The sequence below is a fragment of the Carassius auratus genome, unplaced genomic scaffold, assembly GCF_003368295.1.
Source record: "Carassius auratus strain Wakin unplaced genomic scaffold, ASM336829v1 scaf_tig00019505, whole genome shotgun sequence".
NCBI lineage: Eukaryota > Metazoa > Chordata > Actinopteri > Cypriniformes > Cyprinidae > Carassius > Carassius auratus.
In genome coordinates, this window is record NW_020524963.1 from 1 (window position 1) to 26402 (window position 26402).

At 37.5% G+C, this 26402-nt stretch overlaps 1 protein-coding gene across 1 annotated transcript in view; it reads left to right on the forward strand.

Annotated features, from left to right (window-relative positions):
- Positions 1–531: 531 nt before the first annotated feature.
- LOC113076258 (leukocyte tyrosine kinase receptor-like) overlaps positions 532–26402 on the forward strand; it is a 56574-nt gene continuing 30703 nt past the window's right edge. The window contains exons 1-6 of the mRNA XM_026248913.1: positions 532–655; positions 21209–21298; positions 23087–23224; positions 23346–23571; positions 25364–25503; positions 25695–25835. Coding sequence (XP_026104698.1) covers positions 601–655; positions 21209–21298; positions 23087–23224; positions 23346–23571; positions 25364–25503; positions 25695–25835 — 790 coding nt within the window. The 5' untranslated portion in view covers positions 532–600. The remainder of the gene's footprint in view (positions 656–21208; positions 21299–23086; positions 23225–23345; positions 23572–25363; positions 25504–25694; positions 25836–26402) is intronic.

The following is a 26402-nucleotide window of genomic DNA, read 5'->3' on the forward strand; positions in this document are numbered from 1 at the left end:
ATACTTGCACAATACTGCCAGTTATATGACAAAACTGGTCACGTGATGTCAATATGGCTGTCCCCATGAAAAAGTGACCTGCTCTGAGTAAAATCAACTGGCTTTGTCTGGAACACCGGTATATGTATATTCTGTCACCTTATGTAAATGTACATAATTTTAGTGATATTTTTCCTAAAGCCATGTTCATTTATTTATATGAAAGCCTGACTTGTAAAACAAACGCGTAATTTGTAAAACATTACTGAGTTTACCTTTGAGATTACCTTTGACCCTGAAGAGTGCATGAGACTGACCTACTGTGACAAACCGGCATTAAGACCAAGCGTCAGACAGAGAGAGAGAGAGAGAGAGAGAGAGAAGAGAGAGAGAGAGAGAGAGAGAGAGAGGCGCTGCAGCATCAGCATCATAATGAATCACAGTGGCTCTGAAGCGCGAGGAGCTGGAGCTGTAAAACGGAATTGGATAGTTACAGAAAGACGCTTTATTTGTTGTTACTGTTAGCTTAAAAAAAAAAAAAAAAAAATCCCCTCCAGTAATAAAAGTGGACAGATATTAGGCTAACAGTACTTTATCTCCAGGATCCTTCTCCAAGGAGCCATGGATTATGTTACTCGTCAAACTTTTTTTCAATTTGCTTTTTTCATCTTCACAGGTAAGTAATTGTTTGCAAACTAATAACTCTGACCTGCTGATTTCTGGCGATGATAAACATGTTCTTATGAAACACTGATAGAAATGTATTCAGACCTTAACACGTGTTAAAAGATTTCTCAGTTCCACAAAATGATTTTTAAGGATGCTAAACAGCGCGGATTTCAGCAGCACTTAATTAAATAAATTTATTCGGATATCTCAGAATATGCTGTATATAGTATAAAGGGAAAAATTAATAGGCAGACATGAGCAAGCTTGGGGAGATTTGACCGTCCTTAAAAGGAGCTTTATGTCGAGGATAAATAGCTACTGGCTTTCCAAAATATCTGTTATTATTGTTTGTTTGTTTTAAATTAATGCTCTGCATGGGACTAAGGAGGCTATTTAAAACATTCAGTCTGAAGTCAGAACAGATGTGCGAATGCCATTTCATGTGCAGATTTATGTTTGCAAAAAATATAAGAGAGTCGGGGGCTAGTTTGTTCCACAGAATCTTTTCAGGGTGAGTTTATTGGGGTAAGTCAATTTCTGAATGCTCAATAAAAAGAAGAAAAAAAGATACAGTTGATGTAATACACTAAGCCTAATGATTGATTTTGGTTATGTTTTTACTTTGATGAGCTGTGTTAAACTGTCATTAAACAGCTTTATAGGCTTTTTTTTTTTTTTTAGCAAAATTCTAACTCTGAAACTTTATGAAACAATTAATTTTGGTCAACACATATTGTGATTAATAAATTTAATACTCAAATCACGTAGCATCTTTTCCTGACCTTGCCTTTATGAAAAATAGAGATTCCATTTTAACTTTTCAAAATAATTCACTCATGTCTGAACATATGCCAGGAATGTTTTTTGTTTTTTTTTGACCACTTATAACCTCCAATATTTTGAAGGACAGAATTCACAAAAAAAAATTCTAATTTAAGAGGGCTTTGAATATGCAAATGTGTCTATTGGCTTTTGGTCTATGAGATGTGATATTTAATCTAATCCTTCTCATTAGTGCCTTGTCTGTCCTTCTTAGGCAAAATTACCTCATCAGCATCACAGATTATCAACTCATGTTTGTTGTCTATTAGACAGAAGTATGGCCAGAGTATGTATGATTTATGTAATGAGTGTTTTGGTTTTATAAGGTCGTTTTTATGTAATAGCAAACAAACTTGGGAAGAGTGGTCCACAGTTTCTATTCATGTTGAAATCGGAAAGTATGTCATTTCTCAGCAGTGTCCAGCAATCTGGCGATTTTGTATTCAATACATACATTATGTGTCTAAAATATTTATTTATGGATTTGTTTGTTTGTTTATTAATATTTTGGCACACACTACAATCAGTTGTGTATCTGCTGTACTTTGTTGAGCTGAGCTTTTAGCAAAATTGAATGCCGCAGATGTCAGGCTGAGAAAAAACCTGAAACCCGCCAAACTCAAGTAGCTCAAGGCACATTCAAGTATGTAGATACTGCCTTTAGCCTTTTAAATTCCCTTTCTTTTTCTCTAGTGGTTTCACTATTATCTTTCCAGTTTTCATTCATTTGTGTTTTTTCCAAGCTAAATAAAATAACTGACTCACTCACTCAGGAATCACCAATAGTACTATCAACTACAGTATATAATGTTACTAAAATGTTCTGCTTTTTTATGAACATTAAAGACAGAAAGCAGCACTCTGGTATGTGTATTATGAGTCTCTGTCATATTACATTCATCTTGAGGATATTTAACCATCTAGGGATTGTGAATGTCAGTGCTGTAGAGAAGAAGTAAGAGTTATGATCCAGATTTCGTCTTGTTCAGATGCATTGTCATTTATTTTACATTTGGCAGATTTTCTAACCACACTGAATTAGAAGATATATTAATATTTTGATAGCAAAGAACCACCCTAAAGAATGAAACATGAAAAAGCAGAGATTTTAGCAGATGTTTACCCATTTCGCAGTGGATTTATGTGAAAGAGTTCACATGAAATAATATTGTAATAGTTGAAAAAAAAAACTCTTATAATGGTGCAGCAAGGTCGGTCTGTGATCAGCTGTATACAAAATATCCCAAAAATGAATGCAAATGTGTGGAAACTGACTGTATATTCACAATTTCCATTAAACCTGGAATTGAATTGAATTAAACCAAAAATAATAAGTGTTGATTTTTTAATAGGCATAAATAAAGGGAGACAGACTGGTAGAAGCCAAAGCTAGCACAAAACTAGCCAATCACATTACAGCTTGCCAGATCAAGCAGAGACTCAAGATTATTAGACTCCACCCCCCACATTTCTGATTATTGAATGACCTAAACGGCAAGGTCGCTTTTTTTACTACATTTTTACTACATTTGTATTCTTACCAGCACTTTAATTAAGGTATACAGTATGGTATAAAAGTGTTTTATAAGGGCAAACTGTAGCTGACTATTTTAGGAGGTCATTTGAACTAAATGGGACATGAATGTTGAGAGAGGTGGCTTCTTAGGTAAGTGGATGCAGCTGATAGAAATCAAAATTGATTTATTATTTTTTTTGTAATGAATATTGCAGTATTTATCATAATTTCACCTGTGAACATGAAAGTGACAGTGAAAGTGAAGTGACATTCAGCCAAGTATGGTGACCCATACTCAGAATTTGTGCTCTGCATTTAACCCATCCGAAGTGCACACACACAGAGCAGTGAACACACACACACACACTGTGAGCACACACCCGGAGCAGTGGGCAGCCATTTATGCTGCGGCGCCCGGGGAGCAGTTGGGGGTTCGATGCCTTGCTCAAGGGCACCTAAGTCGTGGTATTGAAGGTGGAGAGAGAACTGTACATGCACTCCCCCCACCCACAATTCCTGCTGGCCCGAGATTCAAAACTCACAACCTTTCCATTGCCAGTCCGACTCTCTAACCATTAGGCCACGACTTCCCCAAATCATTATCTGTATTTAATTCACATGTACTCCTAAGTGAAATGTGAAAATTGTGTTGATTGTGGCATTAAATTTAGATCTGCTCATGTTGCATCAAATTTCTTTTACATGTTTTTGCGGCATTGATTATTATAACCAATCACACATCTCTCTGTTAGGCTTATGAACACAATGGCCAATTAGAGAAGTTTATATTATCACAGCAAAAAGGAGTTTTGTTTCAGTGCGCTCTTGCTGAGTGAATTATGTACCCTCGCGAATTCTCTCATCATAAACAACACGTTCCTGATATGATGTAAGTGATTCATTTTGTAGTGTAGACAGCTTTAGTGATTATAAAAGGTGTTTTTGTGAGACTGCTTAACTCACTCTAGACTGAAGGGACCGCTGCATGGGATTCTTTGCTTTCTTTCTGTATATAAAATGTTCCAGTATGAATAACTGTTTTGTTTTTCAGGCTATTAAAATAACTATTGGTTTTCTAATACTTGAAAAAAAGCTATAAACTACTTCATATGTGGTTCTTAACTTGTTTGTGTAGCCAGAACATGCCGTTTTCCCAAACACAAAACAAAGTATTCATTATTACAATATCAAGAGCCCTACCCTTCCTGTTATTTTATTGATATACTCAATCAAATTATCCAATACATTTATACCACCTTAGAGAAGCAACTGTCTGTGTAAAGGGCCATTTGCATTCCACTGCACTGCTTTTCCATTGTATTGTTTTGTTATCTAGATGGATGTTTTTGACCATTGCGCTCACGTCTCATTGTCCTTGACACAACTTGGCATGACACAACATTCTAAAATCGTAGCACTTTTTAATAAACACTTATCTTGACCTTGCTTTTATTATTATTATTAGTATTATTATTATTGTTCAACTGCCCTACGTCTGTGTAAATGACCCCTGAACAAATATAGATGCAATGTGATATGCAGATTCTGTTGCAACAGTGCAGTGTAAAAAATGGCTGTTCATAAAATCTGATTGGAAACAGTCCATAGTATTGTAGTTGATGAGAGTAACTGGTTTTATTTAAGAATGTAACATAAAAGAACAGATACATTACAAAATGTCTTTAGAAAAATTGCCCTCACAAAGGTAAAAATGTCCCAGGAAATCAATTCCAGGGGGCAAATATTGTCCTTTAATCGAAGGGTTAATTTCTAACCCTTCACTAATTTCTGAAGGGTTAATTTTTAATTTCTGTGATGTAAACACGCATCTTGTGCAAGCGCTCGTGCAAGCACTTAACCTCTCTACAACCTTAAACCAAGGCACTTACCCCAAAAAAAGAAACAAAAAAGAAAGAAAAAGCTCTCTGCACTAACCTATTTCACAATAGCCTCAAAAAACCCTGCCATTTTATGCTTTGACTATTTTTGGCTCTGTGATGAATTGCTGTTATGTTCCTAATTTGTAAGTAACTTTGGATTTGGTTGAATGAAAAAAAAAAAACAGTTAAATGATATTTACAACTTTTTTAAGTATCAGTTTTGTTTTGTGTTTCTCACAAAACCCATTATAAGAAAATTCAAATGAACACAACTGAGGCAATTGTTGACATAGAGTGATGAGATGAGAAATGTTTGAGTCAATATTGAATCTCTGGCTTTCATCTGCGGACTTGACACATCTGAGCATTGAACTAGACACTGATGAGATCACTAAAAGACAAAGGAAAAAAGATACATGCGAAATGTGTGAGAGGGTTTGTTTTTTCTCCCAAAAAAGAAAAATTCTCACCCTCAGGTTGTTCCAAACCTGTATGAGTTTCTTTTTTCTGTTGAATACAGAAGATGCTGTTTTGAAGAATTTCGGTAATAGTTGACGGCAGCCAATGACAAAAGTCTCCATTTATTTTCCATTTAATCTTATCACTGTTAAGGAGGCTCAACTGACATGCTATATGTATTTATTTTTTAGTTTCCTAAGAGTGAGCTCTCCCTGAATTTACGATGATGGAGAAAACAGCTCAGCCTTATCATGTTTATCACATCCGTTTTTCACGTTTTGAACGAGCAATTTCATCAGTACTTTTTGCTGTTTGCTATTTGACATATGAGACACTGCTGACACACGATACCATAGTAACAGTGACAACATAGCCTAAGGTGGCATCATTGCGACAATAATATCATTTGTGAAATGCTCCAGCATTGTTGTGTTAAATATCTGCACCATGGTTTTCGGGGAAACTGCATTTCATTCTTCCCACCTCATGAATTGCTGAAATGACAATATATTGACTTTAACTTAAAGAAGTTTTTAGTTGTGAAAGTCAAGTGGGTGCTTTCACTTGTAAGTGGTGCTCTGCATGACTGTGTGTCTGGTGAAATGGACTTCCATTGCCAGTGTAGCTGCATAATCGTCCAGTAATTACAGGATTAAATCTCTAAACACAGATCAAAGTGTTTGCTTTTAGCATGAAACATTACAGAGGCACAATAAGTGTGTCGTAATGTGCATCACTGCAACGTCACTCGCAAGCAGAGCATTTGTACTTCGCCTATACATACACGCATATATACAGTATATATAATACAAATAGGGGTATGAAACTCTTGAAATATGGTGTTTAATGTTTTATTTTCTATTTATTTTACAATAATAGAATATATATATAAATATATATTAGGGGTGTAACGGTTCACAAAATTCACGGTTCGGTTCGATACGATACACTGATGTCACGGTTCGGTTCGGTTCGGTTCGATACGTTTTAGATACAGCAAAATGTAAAAACATCTCAACTTTTCAGAATGCCGCAAGCGCACCGCGGGTCATGTGACAAGAACCAACCAATCAGCTTCATCCTTTCCCGTAACAACGTTGAGAGCTCAGCCAAGATGAAGGAACAGCTGATCATAGTTGTATATGGATTGCAATTTTGAAATAAATTCAGTAGCAGAGCTACTGCAAGCGATTTTTAGAGCTGCAAATCCATTTATCCTTCGCTGAAATTTCCGCGTCTCATGGAGAGAGCACGTCATTGTTGCTTAGCAAAGACAGACGCCTCAGGAGAAAGACGCGCTTAGCGTTTTCCATGCGTTTTTAGGCACGATATGTGAACGGCCCCTAAGGCGCTCGCTCACTCAGCACGCGCTGAAGGCTCGTTGCAAAATGTCTAATGCATTTAACAGACCAGAAATATAAGATCCTAAAATAACCAACAGGTCTGGTGTTTGGGTTGGATTCCCTGTAAGCTATAGTGTCTAAATGCTGCAGGGATAGTTTGCTGCGTGCATGTTTCTCCTTTTTTTCGTCTTTTCCCAGATAGTACTGACGCATATATCCCAGATATTCCCGCTGGTTTTTTTTGTTTTTTTTTTGTAATCCCGCTGGTGTACCCTGTCATGTTGCAGATGCGACATACCGTTGTTTTTTTATCCACCACTCTCTTGCCATCACCATTATAGCTTAAAGGGAATCCAAAGTGCACCCAAACACCAGACCTGTTGGTTATTGGAGGATCTTCTCATTTCTAGTCTGTTAAACGCATTGGCTATTTTGCAACGAGCCTTCAGCGTGTACTGAGTGAGCGAGCGCCTGCTGAGTAGCCTAACATAAACATATAAGATGGTGTTTTTTTCTTCTTCGGGAGTGTCAGGGGCGTTGCCTGTTACGTTGTTTGGGTTATTGGGCTACCTTGTTGAACGCATATCATTATATTTCTTTCTCTCTCTTTTTTTTTTTTTTCAAATATAATTAATTACTCCAACGAACCGTTCGGTATACATAATGCGTACCGCGTACCGAACCGAAAGCGTCGTACCGAACGGTTCAATACGAATACGCGTATCGTTACACCCCTAATATATATATAAATATACACATTTAAATAACAATAAAAGTAAATAGAGAAAAGGAAATTTTGAATGCGGATGCAAATTTAAATTAAGTCTGCTTGATTTCTTGCTAGTTTGTGACTTTTGCATATTATATGCTTTCTATAAACAAACAAACAAACCTTTGTTTGATAATCTCTTTCTTGCCATATTTAGGGATACAGGTTTGATTGGTTGCGCTTAGCAAATTCGCTCAGCGTTTCCTAATATGTGCTAGTTAGCAAGTTTCTCGACTGAAGTTTACAGTGTGCTTGTCACCCCACAGAAGAAAGGGGCGCGGTCAGTAGAGCTCATTAGCATTTAAAGCAACATGGACTAGAACGGCCTGCTGAAAACAGAGCTGATATTGACAGGGTAAAAAGGGTGTTTTTTTTTAACAACCACTGAGGAATTTTAACCAAAGTATGTTATAGACTTTTCATCAAGACCCTAAAGAATCATATCAACTTGTAGAAAATGGGCATCCGATGACCCCTTTGAGTGGGGTTAAAAGGAGGTTTGTTGACAACAACCTTCTATACACATTTTTGTTATCTTTGCTTTTAATAATAGTATAAAAATAGTTCTCACTGTACAACAACATGGGATTTCTGCCTCAAAAAAATGGGTCGCCAAAGTGTGCTGTGATAGGTCCATTTACTTATACAAGTCATTATAATATTCAAACAAAATGCAACTAAACAGTGTCATGAGGACCAGCCACACACAATTAGTCTGTAATTATTTTGTTCCCTCTTAATGTCTGTCACACCTACTACATAATAATGAAACACTTTGATTCCTGTGGAGCGGCAGACCAGATGGGCTTGTGTTTACAGACAACTCTTCCCTCTGTTGCTTTCACAAGACTGTTTTGACTTGTCATGTTGTTGATATTTAGTTTGTGACATTCAGTGAATCAGTGTTAAGGTGGTTTTAGAGACCCGTGGCTCCTTAAGAGCAGCAATTGATCTAAAATATTGTTGTTGCATCACTCCTGGAGTGTGTTGAATACATCCTTCACATCAGAAAGAACAGTACATCCCTTTGGATGGCTTGACCCAGACATGGTAACCTTAAACGATTAGCTCATGAACCACTTTATGTTTTTGACATCCTACAGTGTAGATTGTTATCAGCAGCTCAGATATGATCTAGTTAATGATTAAATGATTGTAAGGAACATTCTGTGTCAAGTGATATTCTCTCAATGGCATTAAATCTGATAAGGATCCCAAAAGTAATTAAAAATTAAGTTTTAAAGAGTTGTAAAAAAAAAAAAAAAGAACTGCAGTTTTATTGAATAATTGGACGAGGTTGGAGGTTGTAAATGACAAATGTCACAGCATATAAAATTTTATAGAACATGGCAAATAAAATATGGTCCATATGCAGGAACCTATAGAATATTTTACTTATGAATGAACTGATAATAAATGATTACAAAATAAATAATATTAAATATTTTATGCCAGATATACGTAGGTCTGATATGATGCACAAATATACACTGTTATGATATACACTAGCATTAAAACATCACTTATCATGCTTACCAAGGCCACATTTATTTGATAAAGTAAAACCTGCAATATTGTAAAATATTATAACAAATTTAAAATATCAGTTTTCTATTTTAATATATTTAAAATATAATTTTTTTCCTGTGATGGAAAGGGTGAATTTTCAACAGCCATTACTCCAGTCATTTCAGGCTTCTTTGATGAATAAAAAGTTCAAAAGAACAGCATTTATTTGAAATCGAAATTTGTTGTAACATTATGTCTTTACTGTTTGATTGGTTTAATGCGAATGCCTTGCAAAAGTCATGCTTGAAATCTCAGTGTTGACAATTGTCAATCCAGTGATCAAAACATTATGTTAGTAACTTACTATCTGTATGCTTCTTGCAATAACAAACAGTCAGAATAAAGGCTTGAGAGCTTGAGAAATAAAATTTTGATGGATCTTCCCTAATATATGGTTGAGAGTTTCTTCTGCAGTGATCGGGCAATAAGACAAAAGACTAAATAAAAACAGACTCTCTCCAAAACAAAGGGATACAACTGCTGCCGCGTGTGTATAGTCCCGATATTTTGTTAATCTTCTAATTGATTAGAATTAGAATTTGATTTGATTGAACAAAATTAATGCTATACATTCAGTTAGTCATCATCAATGTCAGATTCAGTACATAACTCATGTTGTTTCTTACTATGTCTTCAGGTTCACAGACAGAAAATGACTTTCTTTTTCGAAGAATTCCTAGTAGAACTAAGCTTTTAACAATTGGTGAGCTAGCATTCATACTAACACATTCACTGCTCCTGCTGTGCTGATCCCTCATTGCGAAGCCTATGATCTTTTGTGCCTTGCTATCATATTTTCATTTTTCACTAATAAATCTATAAAGTCACTGACCTGTGCAGAATTAAATGAATTTCAAAGGTACTCTATGGAATGGATGCAGAGTAGGCCAATACAAAAAAAGAAAACATACTGCTTTCTATCAATATCCCATTTATAATGGAGCTGTACAGACAGGAAGTGAATGCTGAGGGTTTGAGCATGGATAGGATGTTTTTTTTTTCACTATGAAATATATCTTAAAAACCCTTACTTCTGATAATCTGACACTAGCTGCTACCAATTACAAGAAAAATTCAATTATGTGAGTAATGTTTTTGCAAATGCCTAAAGCCTGATTCATGAATGGGGGCTCAGATAAGTGGGCTTGCGTAATCTCACTCTCCATTCTTTATAACAGCTGTCCATACATACTGTACATATATATATAATATACACAAATATATAAGTTAAAAGTCAAATGCTGTTCATTTAAGGGCTTAGTTTGAACATAATACACATCTTTATCAGCTAATTTCCTTTAGGGATGTAGAACAAAATAAAATCTGTGACTAAAAATCAAGTTTCGTATTGTTTGCAGAGGTGGGATGGAGAGTTCATTTGGGCTTTTAGCATCAGAAATAATAAGTAAGAAATGTTTCTTGAGCTGTAAATCAGCATATTAGAATAATTTCTTAATGATCATGTGACGCTGATGATTGGAGTAATGATACTGAAAATTCAGCTTTTATGTTGCAGGTATAAATTAGATTTTAAAATATATTAAAATAGAACATTTTAAATTGTAGATTTCAAAAAATTACTGTTTTTGCAGTATTTATGTTCAAATAAATGCAACCATACTGAGGATTTTAAATTTTAAATAAAAAATGGATCAGTGAAATCTTTCCATTTTTAGTTTAATTTGTCTCTCTTCTTCTCATCTAAATGGTAACACATCATTCTACACTCTCAAGACTGCCTCAAAGTCCCAGACAAACCCAAAACCATATTCTGTGATCTTCGCTAAGTGCTACAATTAAGCTATATTTATGGTGACAATATGTGCTGACAGCCTGGTTTAGTGTTGCAATTAGTTGCTTATGAACATTGAGGCAGACAGTAACAGCAAATTTAAAGCATTCTGCAGACTCTTCAGTTTTAATATATGATTTTTTAGTTTTGCTCCTTTTTGAAAAAACGAGATTTAAGAAGGTTCGAGGTGTTTATTTATTTATTTTAGAATTCTTTATTTCAAGAAGGTCCAACATTGATCTGTCCCTGGATGGTGACCAAATGCACTTCCCAAAACTCTGCATACCCCTCCAAATAAACTGATGAACTGATTTTAAATATGTATATTTGTAATGACATGCCTGAGCAATTGAAGGAGAACATTTTTGTTTGTTTCCCTCATTTTATAGCTGAATCTTTTCTTCATTGTTCTCAGTTTGTTTTGTTTTTTTGTCAGTTTTTTCTAAATATCAAAAATATAGCAGCCAGACAACAAGTGACAATAGTAGTTTAAGAACTATACAGATAATATATTTGAACGAGGGAGAGCAGTTACCTCGCTGAAACAGTATGTTGGAATCACTGTGGTTGTGTTGGGTCATTTTTCTTGACATACAGTATTGTTCAAAATAATAGTGTGGCGAGTGGGGCGGGGCCGAGAGGCGTGGGAACGAGGAGTGAGGCCAGGTGTAGTGATTGGAGATGAGCTACACCTGAGCCCCACCGCTAGTATCGAGTCCCACGTAGGAGATGGAAGGATATAAAACTGGAGTGACGACCGTGAAGGACGAGAGAGGACCAGGCCTGGGACATTATTTTATGTGTTTACTTTTAATTTATGCGCGTCAGTCGCCGTGAGGGGCTGACGCGCTGTTTTGTGTTTATTTTTGAATATTAAAGTGCTTTTTGATTGTGCGCCGGTTCCCGCCTCCTTCTTCCCGATGAATATGGAGATTTGTTTATTACAAATAGCAGTACAATGTGACTAACCAGAATAATCAATGTTTTTAGTATATTTTTTATTGCTACGTGGCAAACAAGTTACCAGTAGGTTCAGTAGATTGTAAGAAAACAAACAAGACCCAGCATTCATGATATGTACGCTCTTAAGGCTGTGCAATTGGGCAATTAGTTGAAAGGGGTGTGTTCAAAAAATAGCAGTGTCTACCTTTGACTGTACAAACTCAAAACTATTTTGTACAAACATTTTTTTTTTCTGGGATTTAGCAATCCTGTGAATCACTAAACTAATATTTAGTTGTATGACCACAGTTTTTTAAAACTGCTTGACATCTGTGTGGCATGGAGTCAACCAACTTGTGGCACCTCTCAGCTGTTATTCCACTCCATGATTCTTTAACAACATTCCACAATTCATTCACATTTCTTGGTTTTGCTTCAGAAACAGCATTTTTGATATCACCCCACAAGTTCTCAATTGGATTAAGGTCTGGAGATTGGGCTGGCCACTCCATAACATTAATTTTGTTGGTTTGGAACCAAGACTTTGCCCGTTTACTAGTGTGTTTTGGGTCATTGTCTTGTTGAAACAACCATTTCAAGGGCATGTCCTCTTCAGCATAGGGCAACATGACCTCTTCAAGTATTTTAACATATGCAAACTGATCCATGATCCCTGGTATGCGATAAATAGGCCCAACACCATAGTAGGAGAAACATGCCCATATCATGATGCTTGCACCTCCATGCTTCACTGTCTTCACTGTGTACTGTGGCTTGAATTGAGAGTTTGGGGGTCGTCTCACAAACTGCCTGTGGCCCTTGGACCCAAAAAGAACAATTTTACTCTCATCAGCCCACAAAATGTTCCTCCATTTCTCTTTAGGCCAATTGATGTGTTCTATGGCAAATTGTAACCTCTTCTGCACATGCCTTTTTTTTTAACAGAGGGACTTTGCGGGGGATTCTTGAAAATAGATTAGCTTCACACAGACGTCTTCTAACTGTCACAGTACTTACAGGTAACTCCAGACTGTCTTTGATCATCCTGGAGGTGATCATTGGCTGAGCCTTTGCCATTCTGGTTATTCTTCTATCCATTTTGATGGTTGTCTTCCATTTTCTTCCACGTCTCTCTGGTTTTGCTCTCCATTTTAAGGCATTGGAGATCATTTTAGCTGAACAGCCTATCATTTTTTGCACCTCTTTATAGGTTTTCCCCTCTCTAATCAACTTTTTAATCAAAGTACGCTGTTCTTCTGAACAATGTCTTGAACGACCCATTTTCCTCAGCTTTCAAATGCATGTTCAACAAGTGTTGGCTTCATCCTTAAATAGGGGCCACCTGATTCACACCTGTTTCTTCACAAAATTGATGACCTCAGTGATTGAATGCCACACTGCTATTTTTTTGAACACACCCCTTTCAACTAATTCAACTAATTGCCCAATTGCACAGCCTTAAGAGCGTGCATATCATGAATGCTGGGTCTCATTTGTTTTCTGAGAATCTACTGAACCTACTGGTAACTTGTTTGCCTCGTAGCAATAAAAAAATATACGAAAAACCTTGATTATTCTGGTTAGTCACATTGTACTGCTATTATTTTGAACAATACTGTATATGGCTGTACGGCATTTACCATCTCTAGCATCAAAGCAATTCACACATGCTGTGCGTGGATACAGTGCAACGAATTTCGCTAATCACAGAAGTGGCCATTTACTTTACTTGCATTTCTCAAAGAGGTAACACCCCACTTTATTATTTCAAAACATACTTACTTAATAAGCTAACCCCTAGAAACATGATATCAGGATCCAATAATGCATGACCCCTTTAAACCCACATCGAATATCTCAGTTCCTTCACAGCATCAGCCTTTCGTGGTGAGGATTGCCTGTGTGCTTCTCAACTGAAATACAGAGTATTAAGAGTCAACATTATTCTCTCTGAGAAAGAAAGAGTAGGATAAGACTTGAACAGACTTGGACACCCTCTCAGCAGATAAGACAGCTGGGAATGCTGTGCTGTGTATCATGTTGGTGAGGAGTGACAGCTCTCTACGGAGAGCGTGTGCTTAATGAAGCCCAGCTGTCAGATGTTCCTCTTTTGCCCTAAACTGGGGGGAACAGGTAGGCCAGATGCCATGCTTCACCACTTGGATATTAATCAGAGGACTGTCACATATGCAAATCAAGCACAGAGTGCTCTCTTGGCAGAGAGAAATAAGTGCAAATAAGTTGCTCCTGCTGAAGAACAGACCACCTAGATGAAAGCAGGTTAACTTGAGGTTACAACTCTTGAGACAACTCTATCAAATCTTGAGCCATTAGAAATGTGTATAGAAATACATATGAGAGAGTCATTAGTATGGGGATTTCCATGTAATGGCTTTGGATTTCTTAGTTTTGACCTTCACTGAAAAAACCATCATGGTTTACTGTTTATGGTTTATCACAGAAGTGGAGATATTCATACTTTAATATTCGTAATTCAGGGTAATTTTGTGTCAACTCAGCAAAATGTTTGAGTCACATTGGGCTCCCCATATTTCAAGATTTCAAGATTTTTTTTATTCGTCACATACAAAATTATATATAGCATATATAACCAGCAGTGAAATGTGAGTCAGGTCCGCTACATGGACAGTGCAATTATTAAAGAAAACAACAAAGATGAAAATATACATAAATAAAGCTATGTAAGAATGAAATAAAAAAAAACAATAAAAATATAAGAATAAAATATAAAAAATGTATATTGTAGAATTAAATATAGAACGCAAAATAATGTGCATGAGTGTAAACTGTAGTCTTAAATATTAAGATGTACAGGGATGTACAATGTGCATATATGCATTTTACTGTAGTCTTAAATATTAAGGTACCCAGGAATGTACAAGAAGCAAATGTGCAAAACAGGGCGACACTGTCAGTGTGTCTATGTGAGGTAGTGAATATAGTAAAAAGATAAAGTGAACATTAAGTGGAGGCATGAGGATGTTAAGAAGCTGGTTTAGAGTTTAAGAGCCTGATGGCCTGGGGGAAGAAACTCCTCCTGAGTCTCTCAGTTTTTGCCATCAGGCTACAGAAGCGCTTACCAGATGGCAGCAAAGTGAAAATATGATTACTGGGGTGGGTGGAGTCTTTGATGATTTTTGCAGCTCTACTTCTGCAGCGTTTGAGGTAGATGTCCTGCAGAGAGGGGAGAGCAGACCCTGAAATGCGCTCAGCTAAGCGCACAACTCTCTGCAGGGCTTTGCAGTCTTGAATGGAGCTGTTCCCATACCACACTGAGATACACTGAGTCAATCATATCTCTGGGACTGAAGCATATATGGTAGGGCCTTGAAAAGGAGTTTTCCAAAAGAAAAGTTTATTAAGAACTAGAATCTAAAATCATATTCAGATATCTTTAGTACTTTTTGTTGAGTTACAAATATGCAAACTTTGGAAAAATAATATTTATGGCACATAGACAGGTTCTATGCAGATGCTTTGATAGAGGAAAACACGATACATTTAAAGTTTTAACATTATTTGTTCTTCAGACCTTCCACTATCAGCTGAATGCAAGTGACCCTCATTTGGTTTCTGACCTCTGAAAATTTTATTATTTACTCCTGGAGCTATATTGCGATTGCAATATCTCTGGAACGGAACTTTATAAAGCCTTAAAAATGAAGATGTCAAAAGAAAGGTTTTTTAATTAAGACCCAATATCTAAAAGGACATTTCACAGAAAATCATCTCACAGAGCCAGACGTTTGAGTCCAGGCATATCAGCATAAATCTGGTCCACATTACATTTGACAAATCAAACAAACAACAAAAAAATTACGGTGGCAAAATTTTTTGTTGCCTTTTCTTACATGTGTGTGGGCTAAAAATTTGCTCTTGAATACACTACAGCGGATGCAGCCAATGGCCAATAAGCATGTTCTGGCCTGCAGAAGAGGTGAGAGGATGCAGCCATTTGTTGACTTCATGTGTCACGGCCTTTAGTCTGACTTAAAACTGACTTGGAGTCTGTCTGATTTTGGTTTGTCCTAATGGAAGTGACAAAATCTATTCACCCATATTCATATTTTTTTTTTGTTATTGTTGTTGTTTAAAGGTGCCATCTGTAATGTTTGGCAAAAAAAAATCAAGTCATACTCCACATTCCATACCAGATGGGGGCAGTATGCCTCAATAAAGTGAATTGGTCTATTCTAGAGTAACAAACGAGAAACGGCATAGTCTCTATGCTCCGCCCCTACTTTCACAACAACACTACAGCCATAGCCGAAGCCTAACTGTGTGTTCACACCGCCGGCATCTAGAGCGTCAAAAAACGCTCTTGCCGCTCTGCTCACGACGCTGCAGAAAGATTTGTGAGCGCTCAGATGCTCTGACGTAGATCGAACGCTTATTTTGTATTTTAAGCGGCCGCAAAGCAAACAAGCTTGTTGATCTCGTGCAGACTTACCACAATGAGTTATAAGTTAACCTCATTAAATATTGTTGTGGACGAAATAATAGGATCCTTTACTTAAAATGAACAATCTCAGACAACTTTGTCCACATATCACTTTTAATTTATTTTTTATGTCCCTGTACGCAAACAGGGACACATCATAGATTAATACAAACGCTAAACAGCAATAATCAACCTGTCCTTTATTCTGCTTGGAAACTAATGTGCCAACTCTCAAGCATTCACCGTGAGACACACACAATTGACTCTTTTCACACGCTTTCACGCCACAAATCAATTTTTTCACACACAGAAAAACCACGAAGCAAAGAGGACACGGAGACCAACAGACTAGACAGAGCAGGTTAGTTATGATATAATAAAATGGGTAACGTTAAGTTATAGCTAGCTAATTATCAAACGCAGCTACGGTTAGCCATCGCTAACATTAGCACGTTTATCGAACAGCCTTTGATACATTTCTATGTTATAACTTCCCGAAAACAAATACACAAACATATAAAACAAACTTCTAGCAAAATACTAACAGCATCTAACTTACTGTTAGAAATGTTGCAAGTTCGAGCATCGAGCCTCATTTCTTTCAGGTCCATCAATCCAGCAATTGAAAGCAGTGCCGATGTTAACTCTGGTTCAGCTCCTTTTCTTATCGGATTTGATTTGTGATTCCGAGCGCAGTTGTTTCCCTGTAGCGGGTGACGCTCTCTTCCCTGAACTGAAATGAAGTTCTGCACTGTATTTCCACATGATTGACATCAGGCCCACAAGGCGTGCGAGTTATTAGTGTATTGCAGGTTGGCTGGTGGTTATGTTGCCCGCATACTGCCTCCCATGGCCGAAACTGGTATTACGACAACTGTCGGGCCGGGGCTAGTAATGCTAATGCTAATTAAGGTTGATATCTCTGCAGCACTATAACTTGACTTTTTTTTTTATGACATCATCGCCCTTATTTCTTCTCATTCTTTTGATGCGTGTAGGTCATGTTATGGATATTTTTACCTCAATTTTTGGATATGGCACCTTTAATGAATTGTACGAATATAGGTGAAAAGCCCATTATAAGGTTCTATTGTGGAAAATTGTATATTGTGTAACAACATCAACCTATCACGACTCAGAGACAGGATGCAAATGCAAGGCAGTTTAATGATACGATATAAATATGGTCAGACAAACAGACAACAAAGACGCTGAACCACAGGGGGAGAGTGGCGACGATCACAAGCTCAGATGGTGTGTGATGCAGGGCCCTCGTGATCCAGTGCTATATCACCCAGTGAAGGTGCTCGTGATTCTGGTGCAGGGAACAAGAAGACTCGACAAAGAACAACGGGGGAATCCACGATCCAAGACAGCCAGGGGAACAGAACGGAACACATGGAAGGACCACAACGATCAGACAACATGAGACACCAGTAACTGCACTTAAATAGACACACACAATGGGACGCAGGTGGTGTTGTTAATCAGTAGTGATAAGGGATCACGCCCACAGACACAAACCTGCACACTAAACAAGCCAAGAGAGACAGCGAATTCATGAACCGTGACAGCACCCCGTTCCCCCGACGGACTTACCTGTCGATTGTAATCATCGATCAGGGAGTGATCCAGAATGTCCCTAGCAGGAACCCAACTTCTCTCCTCTGGACCATAACCCTCAGAGTCCACCAAGTATTGGAATCCGCGTACCTGCCTTCTCGAATCCAGAATACGGTTAACCAAATAAGTGGGTTCCCCATCTACGAGACACGGTGGGGAAGGAACCGGGACCAGCGGGTTAATAAGTGAAGTAAGGCGGGATGAATTCTCCTGTACACAGGACGAAGTTTTAGGCAGACTGCCACCGGACAAATGATTTTGGTGACAGTGAACAGGCCAATAAATTTAGGAGCCAATTTATTAGATACAGATCGGAGCGGATTGTACTTAGTAGAAAGCCACACTTACCATCTTGCCCTGGGAGGGCGGTAATAAAATCTAGAGCGATGTAGGACCAGGGTCTCGAAGGGACTGATAGCGGTTGAAGTAACCCATCTGGAGGTCGATTGGAAGTTTTACCAGTGGAATAAACTGATCTAGCCAAGACAAAACTGTGATTGTCGCGAGCCATTAATGGCCACCAGAATCTTTGCTCAACCAAAAAGGTGGCACGATTAACCCCTGGATGGCATGCTATGCTGGAACAATGGCCCCACTGGATGACGTCGGACCGATACCCCTCTGGCACAAATAACTGATTCGGTGGGCAGTCGGGCGGAGGCGTTACCCCTTCTAAGGCTGTCATGACCTTTGATTGGACCTCCCACCTGAGAGTGGAGACAATAAGAGTCTCGGCTAAAATACACTCGGGAGTAGACGGGCATTCGGAACGTTCAAAAATACGAGATAAATAGTCTGGTTTGATGTTTTTGGAACCCGGGCGGTAAAGTCAAAATGACCCACTGAGCCTGCCTAGAGTTGAGTCTTTTAGCGGTTCTATTATATTCTAAGTTCTTGTGATTGGTCCATACAGTAAAAATGGTACCGTCTTCTAACCAATGTCACCATTCCTCCAGCGCTAACTTGACTGCCAACAACTCTGTTACCAATGTCATAGTTACATTCAGCAGGTGATAAATGATGAGAAAAAACGTGCAGGGATGCATCTTGTCATCTACGGAAGAACGCTGGGAAAGTACCGGTCCTACCCCCACCTCTGATGCGTCGAACTAACGCGATGGATCAGGGGCAATGAGGATTGGAGCCGAAACGAAGCAACTCTTAAGTTTGGCAAATACAGCCTCAGCTGTATCAGACCACCTGAACGTCATTCTCGGGGAGGTCAGGGCGGTCAGAGACGCGGCTAGTTGGCTGTAGTTGCGAATGAAACGACGATAGAAATTGGCGAATCCCAGAAACCTCTGTAGGGCCTTACGGGAATCTGGACTTGGCCAATCGATCACTGCCCTAATCTTGTCAGGATCCATACGCACTCCCTCAGAAGAGACGATGTACCCTAGGAAAGGAACAGACTGTGCATGAAAAACGCATTTCTCCACCTAGACAAAAAGCACATTCTCTAGTAACCTCTGGAGCACTCGTCTGACATGCTGAACATGATCCTGAAGATAAGATGAAAAGATCAATATGTCATCCAGGTAAACATATGAACTGGTCAACCAGATCTCTCAGCACACCATTGATGAGTGCTTGGAAGACCGCTAGAGAGTAGGACAGCCTGTAGGGCATGACCAAGTATTCAAAGTGCCCCCTAGGGGTATTAGACACGGTCTTCCATTCATCGCCCTCCCTTATACAGACCAAATGATAAGCATTAAGTCAATCCAATTTTGTGAAAATGGATGCTCCCTGTAACCATTCGAATTCTGAAGAACATCAATGGCAAAGGATAAGTATTCTTCACCGTGATGTTGTTCAGACCCAGGTAATTGATACATGGTCACAGAGATCCATCCTTCTTCCCCACAAAAAAAGGACTCCGCCCCCGCCGGAGATGGGGAAGGACGAATGAACTTGGATGCTAGGGAATCAGAAATGTATTTCTCCATAGCCTCCCTCTCTGGAACAGAAAGTGAATATAACTTGCACTTAGGTGGAGTCTTACCTGGTACTAAGTCTATGACACAGTCGTAAGGACAATGTGGAGGTAGAGAAGCAGCCCAGGACTTACTGAACACTTCCCTTAGGTCCTAGTACTCCTCGGGCACGTTAGACAAATTCACTGCCTCTTCCTGGAACATAGAAACAGGCACAGATGAACAAGCAGACACAAGACAAGACTTATGACAAGGCATTCTCCAAGCAGACACGGAATTATGAAACCAATCGATACTGGGATCGTTTAGAGTGAGCCAGGGGTGTCCAAGAACTACGGGTGCCGGTGGTGAGTCCATGAGGAGGAATGTAATGTTCTAGGAGTGGCTGCCAGAGGTGATGAGGGTTACAGGTACGATAATATGGGAAATGAAACGGAGTTGCTGTCCATTTAGCACATAAACAGAAATCTTGTGAGTAAGGGGAAACATGGAGATGTGGAGTTGTTGTGCCAGTTTATAATCCCAAAAATTTACTTCAGCCCCATAGTCTTGTGTTGTGTCGTGCATATGGGTTGCCCATCTTAGTCTTACCGGGAGGTTTGTAGATGAGGTCTTCTCGGTGGAAATGCCACATTTCTGATAGTGTGACTATGTATTCATCTGATGGATCTAGACCCTTTTTTGTGTCATTTACTGGATATTCATTTGCAGTCAAATTTATGAGGCTTGTCCATAATGATCCCAGTTTTTTTTCCCAGAATTTTTTTTCCTGGAATGTGCTACTCTCTGCAAAAAGAAACACTGATATTTTATTATTTTTGGTAAGTGCTGTTATAATAAATGACATCACTTGAAATGTGGTCCACCTCAGTCAGTCACAATCCAGTGTTCATCCAAAACAGCTCTGTTGTCTTAGGAGGGCAAATTTAACAGACTAAATAAGATCCCATGGTGCTATGCAAAACAAGAAGTTGTGTATAACACAACATGAACATATATCTACTATTAATGTGTATTGCTAAATGTTTAATTTAATTTATTTATTTTACACATAAGTATAGCCATGGGTGCTGATGATGAATGTTAGCTGATAACATTAATGTTTTCTGATTGTTAGAACACTTAGCACTGCATTCAGCTGTTCTAAATAAATGCTTCATTGATAATACACAAAAACTGTGCATAAAATCGCCTTTAGGCAAACCACTATGCAGATCATAAAATGTCATGAAGCTTCCTGGGTCATTTTTGGCTGTGAGCATAGAGATAATCTAATCAAAATCAATGGTCTTCAGTCAAAGATGTTGGTTCTTTCATCTCAAGGATTCATTTGAAGCCACTGTTCTTAAAACGGACTGGTCGTATTATTAATTAAATCATGTCAGAAGAGAACAAGGACTTTCTCTGATGGTGCGTTTGACCTTTATTTTTCTTGTCTTTCCTCAGTTGTCAGGAGCAGTTGTGCTCTGTTGGAAAGAGCAGAAGATCCAGCACATCCAAATCCTCTTGACTCCAGTCCAGTAGAAGACAGTGAACGTAAAACACAGATTATTTGTTTGTTCCCTATTCCTTCAACAGTTGGTTTCTTTCTTTTTGTTTCATTCTATTTTTTTTTCCTAAATGGAGTTTGTCATTGCCAGTCACAACACTGAACAGAGAAGAAGCATTATTCTGGTTAAATAGTTCACCCGGGGCACTTCCTGTTGGGATTTTTCAGCTGAATGTCAAAGGGGCTTTGTGGTTTCCCTCATAGCGGTCTCTCTTCATCATAGCGTTAAATGATTCCTAAGACAACTTTCCTGTGTTCTTCCACTGGAATGCCTGATGGCAAACAGAAAGTCCTCATGATATTACTTCTCTTGTCCAAACTGACATACCCTTGTCCTCATTATTTCTTTTTTTTTTTTTTTATAAAGTTTTGCATTTTTGGATGTACTTTAGATGAATGGGGAGTAAAAAACAGTTTAATAACATTTAATTACATTAAATTAATTACAGACCATTTCACTGTGATCCTACCACTGAAACCAATTTCTTTCTGAATCTGTTTATAAACAAATTAGCTTTTTTCTTGCCCATTTTAATTACTGACATATAATATTTGAAAGGGTAGTTTTAGGGAATTTAGTCTCTCTCTCTCTCACTCAAACACACACACACACACACACACACACACACACACACACACACACACACACGTGTATATATACTGTACATACACAATATAACACCCTACAATACTTCTTTTAATCAGCAAGGATAAATTAAATTGGCCTATAGTAACATTAATAATGCATCCAACTAACTTAATAATATTATCTTAATAATATCAACATGATTGATATTTACATATATATGTCACATAAATTTAGTAACTATGTACTTAATGCACAATGTAGCTAAATAATGTAATAATTATATTCCATCTAGTCTAGTCTTTCTGCAAAAAAGTTTTGTTTTGTTTCCATATAGTCTTTTTCAGTATTTTTTATTTTTTTAAGTTAGACCAGAAATGCGTGTGTGTTTCTGATATATATGTTATTCTAACTTTAGAGTTCCACATATTCAGACTTTTGAATCTTTTCTCTATTTTGATTAGTACGTCTATTACAGCTGGTCCTTCATTTAACCTTGTTAACATTAGATAATGCATAAGGTATTATTAAGTTATCTATTAAGTTAATGTCAACTTCTGTATGAACTATTTTCTATTTGTTTATGTATTATGTTGAATATAATGTTCAAAATATACAAAGCAAAAAACTTTTCAGGAAACATGCCTTAAAGGGATACTCCACCCAAAATGAAAATTTTGTCATTAATCACTTACCCCCATGTCGTTCCAAAGCCATAAAAGCTTTGTTCGTCATCGGAACACAATTTAAGATATTTTGATTGAAAACCGGGAGCCTTGTGACTGTCCCATAGATCAAGTAAAATACAATGTTAAAGTCCAGGAAAGTATGAAAAGTATCATAAGAATTGTCCATCTGCCATCAGTGGTTCAACCGTAACTTTATGAAGCGACGAGAATTATTTTAGTACGCGAAGAACACAACAATAATGACTTTATTCAACAATTTATTTCCTCTGTCCTCTGCATCACTGTAGCGCCATTTTGGAGAATATGAGCTGAACGCAACTGCGCACATTCTTCTGTGTCAGCCGCAACACAAGGATATGTTTTCTACGTGAATTCATGCTTTGATTTGAAAGAAAACAGTGCATCCTTGTGTCATGGCCGACACAGAATAGCGTACACAGTTTGCTTTCAGTTTGAGTCCCTTTAAACTCCTAATATACTTATACTTCATTCATCCTCAGTTTCCTTCTGTGATTTTGAATCTCCATGTTCTTGGACGTTATCCAATCACAGCGCTGGAGGCGACTGGCATGTCACATCACCACAGCAACATCTGTGTGACCAACCAATGAAAGATTACTCCACTGGAAAATGTGAAGGTATGATTAATAACTTTCACTCAATTCAGATCAAACAATAACTGATGGACCTTTTTTTTCAATTAATCAATTGTCTGTATAATAATTGGCAGTTCAGTAAGAGCTTTCTTTCTTTCAACAGGTCATTTTCTGTTACTAAAGCCCACGTTAACTAATTTTGCTGCTGGCAGATGTAGTTTCCACATGACCAGTCCTGTAGTGCACAGCAGTGGGCCACTTTGTCATCTTCGTCTCGCTCGTTTCCAACCGGAACCACATACAGGAAACATATCTGCCTTTGTGAAACTCACTGACCACTCCGTTATCAAACCTATAGCCCTTATAGTCAAAGACCAAGGAACTGACAGGTGAGATAGAGCTTCACTTCTTCAACAATACATTCGATGAATTGCCTCAAACTTCAAGCAATTAGAAAATTACAGAAATGGAAAGTCACAACAGTTACAGGTTTTTTTTTTTTTTTTTTTTTTTTTTTTACTTCTCACCAATGTTGCATTTATTTAATCAATAATACAATAGGAACAGTAATATTGTGAAATATTATTACAAATTAAAATAACTGTTTTCTATTGGAATATACATATATAATATATATTTATTTCTGTAATTGCAAAGCTGGATATTCAGCAGTCATTACTCCAATCTTCAGTGTCACTTGATTTGGAGCTCAAGAAACATTTCTTATCATCAGCAATGTTGTTATGCAATATTTACATTTACATTTACAATAAGTTTTCCTTGATTAATTAATTGATGAATAGAAAGCTCAAAAGAACTATATTTATTTGAAATATATTTTTTTTAACATGCAAGTCTTTACTGTCATTTCTGATCGATTTAATGCACTCTTTCCTTGCTGAACATAAGTATTAATTTCTTTAAAAACAAATCTGAACCCAAATTTACGTGTGTGTGTGTGTGTGTGTGTGTGTGTGTGTGTGTGTGTGTGTATATATATATATATATATATATATGTAGGTGCATGTATGAAAACTGATTGTAGTTCACAAGTATGAAAAAGTATTGTTTCCATCTATGAACTCGAAGCTTATTGGGATTTCACAAAATTATCTTTAAAACACAGCATCCTGAAAAAGGGATGTTTCTTTAATGTTGAGTATATATATGCGTGTGTGAGTGTGTGTGTGTGTGTGTGTGTGTGTTCATATCATACAGCAATATCTAAATATAATGGTGATCTCATAACAAATCTGAATGTAATTTTCAGTGGCAATTTTGAAAATAAATAAAAGAGCAATGACATATGCACTTTATTTTCACACAGAAGAGTATAAAGCAGCATTCTGTACCCACAAGAAACAAATGCCAACCAAAAGTCTTTTGTTATGGAGATGTAGTTGGTATTGATTTTCTTATGCTGGGCACGCACATCACGTAGAAGATGGATGAAAGCATTTCGTTTCTAAAAGTAGGACCTGATGTTTCATTTGGCGTAATTGGTTCTGACAGAGAGCTAGGAATAGATGGTGATGCAATGCAATTTGGAACAAGCCAGGACGATCATGACGTAGCTAATATACTTTTACTTTCTGCATTTGGCTATATGGATCTGGGCCTAATTGGCATATGATATAAATTAGTCATATCCTTATACCTTTCATCTCAGAGATGTTGTTTAGTACAGAATGCATTATATTTCTGCTGTACTTAATCTCCTGTCCATCTAATGAAGCATACTCACATCTACAGTACCTGAGAGATTCATGTGTATTTATTTTTATGACGTACTGTAAGATGAGTTCCACAAAGTTAGCTTCTCTCTTCTAGTTATTAAGCTTGTTGTTCAAACACCACTAAATTGATCTGTAGATGTACTCTAATTGGCAATGTGAAGAAAGAATGAAACTAAGACAAACTGTACAGATGTTCTGGAAAAATGCAAGCACAATGTTGTGACCTTGAGACACTGTGACACATGGAATCAAATATATGCTAAATTCTAGTATATGCTTTTGAACATAGCCTTGCTTTTCCATTAAATGTGTGATTGACATAATAGAGTATGCTTTACCAGATGTACAGATGATTTTGACCTTATGCATCCACTATATGTTGAATCCTTTGGGTTGATCTAAAATTGAAATGTTTGTTAAAAGTGCTTCATTTTGTGTGTCCCAGGCCACAGTGGGAGGTGCTGGAGGCTGTGATTGGCCAGTTAAATGAGCCTTTCCAGGTGACAGTGCAGTACTCTTCCTGCAGCAGCCACGAAGTGGGATTTCTGGCATTTGATTCCCTGGAGCTGAAGGATTGTGTCATGGGTAACAGCTTATGAAGTTTTCTCAAACCTGTTTTGAGGTTACTGTATGTGTTGCATCTGTAGAGCATTTCTATTATATCACTATTTTTATTTAATATTCTATATTGAATTGTTTTAATGAATTCATGTGAATAATGTGCTTTATGTGGCACATTTGAACAAATCTTTATGGTTTTGTGCGTCTTTCTGCAGTTGATGATTATTTGGATTTGGGTTCAGACTGTGAGAAATACTCATCACTTCACTGTCATTCTGGAGGCTGCATTGAGAAGCGAAGAGTGTGTGATTTTCATACCGACTGTCCACAAGGGGAAGATGAGGGCTTAATATGCAGTGAGTAAAATAAAAGATTTTAAATATTTTATAAGCCATGAAGATGCGTGGTTTCTGTTTGTCAGTCTGTCAGTAATTGTGAGCTCCCCACACTCAACATTTTAATGCAAGCACTGTTGCGCACATCAGAACATTTAGTTTGTGTGGAGCTCTTTAGTCTTAAAAAAAAGACATTCTTTATTCATGTTTTGGTTATTTTTAAATGTAGAGAATGGGCTACATCTCACCAATCCATTTATTCATTTATGATGATCGAAACATTTCTTTGAAAGGCGGCCTTTAAGCTATAAATCTGTTGTCACGGTTGGGTTAAGGGAAAAACACAAGGAAAGGGTAAGATCCAATAGCAGGTAAGGTTTATTGCACAAACAGGTTAAATACAAAATAAAACTGTCTTGAGAGACAAACCAAACAAAAAGGGAACCGGATGAAACGGGGAACTCGGAAGAACGAGAAGGTAGAGGAAGTCTGGGGGAACAAGAGCATGAGACACATAGGGTAAGGACTCCATAAAGACGACAGAGAAAGACAGCTCTATATAGGGAGACTAATGACTAAGGATAGTCA